Source organism: Apium graveolens, chromosome 1, assembly GCF_009905375.1.
Source record: "Apium graveolens cultivar Ventura chromosome 1, ASM990537v1, whole genome shotgun sequence".
NCBI lineage: Eukaryota > Viridiplantae > Streptophyta > Magnoliopsida > Apiales > Apiaceae > Apium > Apium graveolens.
The window spans coordinates 201843651-201851152 of record NC_133647.1 but is presented as its reverse complement, the minus strand read 5'-3'; the positions used below and the strand labels follow the sequence as shown (position 1 = coordinate 201851152).

The window sequence follows — 7502 nt, the reverse complement described above, 5'->3', positions numbered from 1 at the left end:
CAAAAGAGAAATCGTCGAAAGACACAGCAACCTAAGAGAAAACAAAGCAATCAAATTACCAAAGTAACAAATTAGCAACCATCGAAAACAATACCAAAACTGCATGAAAAACTGAATCCAAATCCAAAACCAAACTCCATAATCAACCCAATACAAACTCCAAATCACCGAATCCAAGTCAACAAACTGTATCCAATCCTCAACCAAATAAAAAACTGTATCCCAATTCAAATTGTATCCAAATCTAATCAAATCCCGCGAAGGGCCAGTGTGCCTAACGCACTAGATAAACTAAACCAATGTGCCTAGAGCACCAAATAAACTAAACCAATCCTAAACCTATACCTCAAAGGGTCAACGTGCCTAAAGCACCAAATATACTAAAGCAATGTGCCTAGAGCACCAAATAAAATAAAATAAAATACGGAGAATTATACATATGTGTCTAGAGCTACCCCCATCATCAACACGAGAAAAGGAAAGGAAGATGAGAGGGAAAGAAAGAGAAAAAAAATAATATTATTAAGGAGTCAGTATCATCAAAACGAGACCGAGACTGTGTATTAGAGTCCCAACCGAAACCAACAGAAAAATTATATGAGAGTTCAAAACAAAACCAGCAGAAAAGTTGTATGAGAGTCACAACCAAAACCAGCAGAAAAAAAAACCTTCAACAAAAATCAAGTATCCATAAGAAATCGAACCAAATCGAGGAAAAAAATAATAATCATGATTAAAACTCAAAAGCATCCAAGAAAGAAAAAAATAACTGATTTGAATAAGAAAAAGACGAGAAGAAACAATAGTCAGGACACATGTTTTAAAAGCCCAACATGTGAAAGTCAACCGATATAATTCATCATCAATAACCTATCCCAGATCAAATCATAACTTTTAATGCCATGATAAACTATGGAGAGAAGAAGAAAAAATATAGTATTATGATAATACGTGTTGTTCTCAATTATAATAGAAAAGGGGCTTATATATAATAAAGGAAAATATCCTAATAAGTAAACTACTATAATAATGAAATTATTCAATAATATAATATTATTATTTATGTTAACACAACAAATCAATCAACGTATCTTTTTCAAAAAAAGTTATTCCCCCCGTCTCACTGGATTCTTTACATACTTTTAGCTCATGTTTGACACACACTTTAAGACTACTATAAAATATAGTTCTATAATTTTTTTTTAGAATTTTTTTTTCTGTATAAAAGTTTAAACATTATATTTTTATTTAAAAGAAAAAATTATTTAAAATTATTTAGAGAACCATATTTTACGGGAGCCTTAAAATGCGTGCCGATCCCCGTCCCCCAATGTAAACAACCCACCGGGACGGAGGGATGTATTACACAAAATTTAAAATATCTTGGACATTTGTTCTGTAATACACAATCGAATAATTAGCATTTAAATATCGACCAATAACAAACGAAAAAAAGAAGAAGCGAGTATGCATTTTTTTTATAAACAAAAAATGGTTTTCCACACACAAATGAAATGATGAATGTTCCGGTGAATAGAAAGTCGATCCTGCACGTAGTGTGGACAAAAGATGTAAAGCAGAATTTGGTCCTTTTACGGTGGTCCATCTATCTACCACCGTAATTTGTTGTGACTATTCTCTGGTCCAGCCCTTTTATTGTATGGTTGTACCACATTTCAAACCTCGTTTCTTTGCAGGTAGTTTCAAATTTGAACACGCTCCCCTCTTCTTCTTGTCTCTGGTTCTGAATTAAGGCAGCGCCTTCGAGGTGTTAAACACACTGATTACTACTCCTTTATCCCTCCGATTTGTTTACGCTTGCCTTCTCGGGATGTCTCTTCCAATTGTTTACATTTCAAATTTTTTCAAAAATAGTAAAAAATTTATAATTTTTAAAATAACTACATTCACTACTTATTTCTGTTATACCCACTTTATACATATAATATTAATCGGTTCCACTATTTTACTCACTTTTTAACTTTCCTTCACTATTTTATCATTTTTCTTAAATTCCGTACTCAATCCAAATGTAAACATTTGGGAGGGACGGAGGGAGTAGTTACTACTCTTTATAATAAATACTTGCAATCCCAAATACGGATTTAATCTAGTAAGAGGAACAGAAACTCATAAAATTTAACCTTTTTTAACACTAAAATTTTGAAAATATATGAAAGTGTCCCGACAAAATACGAGAATATTTATCTAAAATTAACTCGACCTCTCCCGGTCAAGAAACTAGTTACTCTAAAATTTTAAGGTGTTACAAAAAAGGTCCAACCGAATATACCATTTTTATCACAGGCGCCCATCACGGGGAATAAATTAAAAAATATCTTTCGAATCTATAGTAAATTGTGAGAATAATAGGGGCGGCAGTAAGTTAAACCTAAGTTCTCGCTGACTAAATTCTGATATCATGTTTAGCTCAATTCCTACTCAAATACAAAGACAAACTATCCTTGTATTTTGTTCCTCAACAGTGTGATGTGATTTATTAATTTATTTCCGGATTTTAAGTAAACTAGACTCGAGTAGGTGGATATACTATCGTTACCATCTTGGTCCATGAAGGAGGGATTGTTAACCGTATGATTTTATTTTGTTTTTTTTAATATTTTAAAATTTTAGATGAGCAACATGATGTCATAATTCAGGCGGGAGATGACTTAAGTTTGACGGCCTTAACACCCGTAATATATTCTCACAATTTATTGCAAACAATAAAAACTGTTAATACCCCAAATATGGAGGTGGGTATTTCACTTTTCGACCCAAATGACTGAGGAAAAATATTATCTATATGATCATAAATGACTTTGGACTGAGGGAAAATATAATCTAAATGATCTTATTGGGCCTTCTTTAACATGTATAACCTGGTTAATCAACACACTCGAATCATACTTATTTAAAATCTGGAAATAAATCACGACTGGCATTATGATTGACACCATTTACGGATGTATAAAATCTGCAAATATCACGAGCCTTAAGCAAAAATCATTAACCAAGATCCAAAAATGACCTCAACGCAGCAATAGTTCCGTAACCCTGCAACGCATCAATTAATACTTACTGTAACTCTGTAACATGAATCGAGTAGCCCAATGTATTAATTCTGGATAGGAAGACTAATAGCAGCACCATGTTAAAAAAAGCATCCACAAAATGTTCTAGCTCAAAAACTGTATTGGTGTTGGACATAGCAAAATAGCATACATATTAAATAAAGATATGATAAAGATCATAGACAAAATCGCAGTCCTGGGAGGATTTACGAGCCTCAAGCTCTCAATTACTACACTACACAGATCTTGATGACGGAAGCAGATCCAATTCGATGAAGCACCACAGCTGCATCACCAGGAACACACAATCCTTTCTTTGTTGCTGATTTTAAAGCAGCTTTTAGGATCACTTCAGTTGATTCTGCATCTGTAGCCTTTGCAGATCCTTCAGCAAGAATCGGGATCAGGCCTCTATAGATCAGGCTGTGCCTTGCTGGGCTTTCATCACTGCAGGTCCAATCAAAGGAGTCCGTTGTCAGAACTGGGACAACAACTGAGAGGATTGGGACTGCTGGCCTGTACTTGGCAACTAGCTTTGCTGTAGTCCCACCACGAGTCAGCACTACAATGAGTTTTGCTCTTGCCTTGTTGGCTGCTCGAACAGCAGAAGATGCAAGACTCTCCAGTGGGCTCATTGGCAGAGGGGTTGCCTTAATCATCTCCTTGAATATAGACCCATAGTCAAGCGAGGACTCTGCCTCGATACAAATACGAGCCATTGTTTTCACTGCGATTTCGGGATAGGCCCCAGCTGCACTCTCCCCACTAAGCATAACACAGTCAGTGCCGTCTAAGACAGCGTTAGCAACATCAGTGGCCTCAGCACGGGTTGGACGTGGAGACTTGATCATCGATTCAAGCATTTGAGTGGCAGTTACCACAGGCTTACCAGCAAGATTACACTTATAAATCATCATTTTCTGTGCCAAGAATATCTTTTCAACTGGGATTTCCATACCAAGATCACCACGAGCAACCATAAATGAGTCTGTCTCACGCAAGATTTCATCAAAGTTAATAACTCCCTCCTGATTCTCTACCTACAAGAGATTCAATCACAAGAAGTCATTATGACGAGTGTATAGAATATAGATTCAAGAGTCCCAGTAGATATCTCCCGACTACTATAAACTCAGCATGTCAATGACGTCCCATAACAAGTTAAACATACACAATAAATGACCAATTTTGCTGGCACATTATACATTCATTTATTCTAAGATACCTACATACCTTTGACATTAACTGTATAGTTTTTGCATGCTTCCCAAGGACCTTACGAACATTAACAAGGTCAGAACCCTTGCGAACAAAAGAGAGTGCAATCATGTCAATCTTGTTCGGAACGCCCCACAGCAAGATGTCTTCCTTGTCCTTTTCTGTTAGTGTTGGGAGATCCACAACAACACCAGGAAGATTCACGTTCTTCCTCTCACCTAGCATAGCAGTGTTTTCACAACGGCATCTGACTGTGCCAGCAGCTGGGTCACACGACAAGACGGTGAGAGTAATGGTGCCGTCTGCGCATAATATAGTATTTCCAGGCTTAATATCTACGGGCAACTTTTTGTAGCTCATGGAAATAGTCTCTTCATCACCCTTTATGTCGTAATCTGTGCTTATAGTGATTTCCCGACCTTCCTTCAGCTGGATAGGCTTTCCATCTTTCAAAAAACCCGTACGAATCTCAGGTCCCTGCAGACAGAAATTCTGATTTACATTTACTAGCACAGAAATAGAACTACAGATTTCAGCATAAAATTTTCTTTCAAAATTATTTGCGTCGCCAATGGCAAGCTTTTATTAACATCTGGTATATTTGGTTCTTAAAACAAATAGCAAGTTCCCAAACAAATCTCATACCCATAAAATTTGTCCACATGGTTGCTACGCATGATGTTCCGCATGCAATTTACACTTTAAACTATCATAAATTAATAGAAGTCTGAAATTTTAATCACAAAACACAAAAAGAGTATTCTTACGAGGGCTAACCAAATATATGACCACGTATTAGCAAAGAAAAATATAATATTCAACCATGCAAATCATTAAAAGAGTACTCTTAAGAGGGCTATACAACTCCTCGTGTCCGGTAAATTCAGTACAAACTTTTTCGCTTAGCATGAAGGGCTCTGTTCTTATGACAGAGCTTACCATGCTCACAGTAAGCATACTCTTTACTATAATAGAAATTTATGAATTCAGCAAGTCCCATCCTGCGTAGCTAGTAGGTAAGTGCAATTCATTCATCTCACAATTGTAAATTAGCAGATAATCTAAGCGGAATTGCCAGCTAAATTACAACCCAGAATAATTAATGCTTCAACCTCTCTCTGTAACAATAGTCCCTGTGTTTCATATAGTAGCAAATATGCTATATTGCCAATTGAAGTACATGAAAGATTATTTGATTCATGATGGATCATATATATATATATATATATAGACCTAAATGATGTGATTTGTAGATTGCAATCGACTTTAGAAAAGTTCAATGATACTTGAAATTTTTCCATAAAATCTATAAATAGCCAAAGCAGGATTATCACATTTAAAGATCGATGTAAATGCATGCTAGATTTCTCATGACAAGGCATATCAAAGAAGCTTAAACAATCATGTGCAAAACTTATTCCAACTATATAGAGGGGCTTAGAGAGTAGGAAATACTTGACCTTTGTATCGAGCATCACCGCACACATGATCTGAGTATTCTGCGTTCCAATCCTGAGATTATCCAATGTTTCCTGATGGTACTCATGAGTCCCGTGAGAGAAGTTAAATCTAGCAACATTCATTCCGGCCTTCAAAAGCTTCTCAATCATGGATACAGAACGAGAAGCAGGGCCCAGAGTGCACACAATTTTTGTCTTCGGAACACGGCCGTCATTAGGAAGCTCCTTCAGAATTCCCTCAATATCAATGTTCGACATCTCAGTATCTTAACTGTATCTTATCTGAAACAGCACAAGTTCTTCTTGTAATATCGAGACCACCTGCAAGCAAACAACAACAATAAGTAAAAATGCCTGTGTTACCAAACAATATACATGATTCTCAAAATAGCTATCCCATTACTAACAGAGTTAGACAACATAGGTTGTTCTTTATGCATGTTTTACTACTAATATAGCACAAATGGTCTTCACAAGAAAAAATTACTAACAAGGTATGCATACATCTTACACTCTACCACGAGGGGTTTACGAAACTAACTACTAAAAAGCTATTGCTACATCTTACCCTCTACCACCAGGGTCAAGGGCGTATGTTTCATTGAATAAAAACTAGAACCTCAATCATATCTTCATATCTACTATATCCAATAAAATCAATATAAATCAACAAAACCCCAAAATATTAAAATGAATTTTGACGAGGGGGGGGGGGGGGTTATGTTGTTAAGACATGTAAACAAAGAACAAGGGGGTGAGCAAGGAATCTGAATATTAAACTATAACAAGTGTAACAATTGAAGATGGCAGATCTTAGTGCAAGAAAGGGCAATAACCAATAAACAAGTAGATTCAAGTTCTTAAACAGACACATACATACCTACCTACACATGTAAACACACACAAACGGGGGGCGGGGGCGAGAAGAGCATACATATCTACCTACCCATGTAGAAACATAGAGAGAGAGAGAGGGAGAGGGAGAGAGAGAGAGAGAGAGAGAGAGAGAGAGAGAGAGGGAGAGAGGGAGAGCATACATATCTACCTACCCATGTAAAAACACAGAGAGAGGGAGAGAGAGAGAGAGGCATACATACCTAACCATGTAAACACACAAACACACACACAAAGAGAGAGAGAGAGAGAGAGAGAGAGAGAGAGAGAGAGAGAGAGAGAGAGAGAGAGAGAGAGAGAGAGAGAGATTTGATTAATTGAGCAAAAAACAAGCACAAGAAATGAAGAAAAATTACCAAAAACAAGAACTGAAACAACAACAGCAGCAGGAGCAGCCTTGAAGCTTTGTTGATATATGAAAACTCAACCTACCTCTTTCTTTATGAGTCTGTAATCTGAATGTTAATATCTGTATCTCCTGTCAATTATTAATGAGGGTAAATAAATATATAAAATATAGTAAAAATCTAGAAGATATTGAAAACTGGGGGCAGCTGCTCTTTTTCTTTTTTGGTCTTGGCTAAAAATAACTTTAATTGTTTATTTGAAAATGGTAATGACCCCAGTGTTTTAGTCAAGTCTTATTCAATGTCCTAATACCACGTTTACTGGTGGCGGCATAATACATGTACTTTTTATAAACCTCTTTATCGTACATTTTTATATTCCTAAAGAATCTTCCTTCGTTTCATTTTCCGACATGACCATTACTTGAGTTCCTTTTTTCTTACTTCTAGACGTTTCAAAACCCATTTTATATATTTTAATCTATCTATATTATTATATTAAAAACAAA

The 7502-nt window shown here is 36.0% G+C and overlaps 1 protein-coding gene across 3 annotated transcripts; it reads right to left on the bottom strand.

The window, feature by feature from the left end:
• Positions 1-3090: 3090 nt before the first annotated feature.
• LOC141678767 (pyruvate kinase, cytosolic isozyme) lies at positions 3091-7189 on the bottom strand. Of its 3 annotated transcripts, none has more exons than XM_074485166.1 (4): positions 7079-7189; positions 5753-6073; positions 4308-4769; positions 3091-4114 (listed from the first exon to the last, which is right to left on the bottom strand). In XM_074485166.1, exons 2-4 carry the CDS (start codon positions 6008-6010, stop codon positions 3305-3307), a joined length of 1530 nt encoding a protein of 509 aa, XP_074341267.1. In that variant the 5' UTR covers positions 6011-6073; positions 7079-7189; the 3' UTR covers positions 3091-3304. The 3 variants fall into 3 exon arrangements, with proteins under 3 accessions (XP_074341267.1, XP_074341251.1, XP_074341258.1); XM_074485150.1 differs by having other exon boundaries at positions 7003-7187; XM_074485157.1 differs by lacking the exon at positions 7079-7189 and adding an exon at positions 6850-6871.
• Positions 7190-7502: the final 313 nt, after the last annotated feature.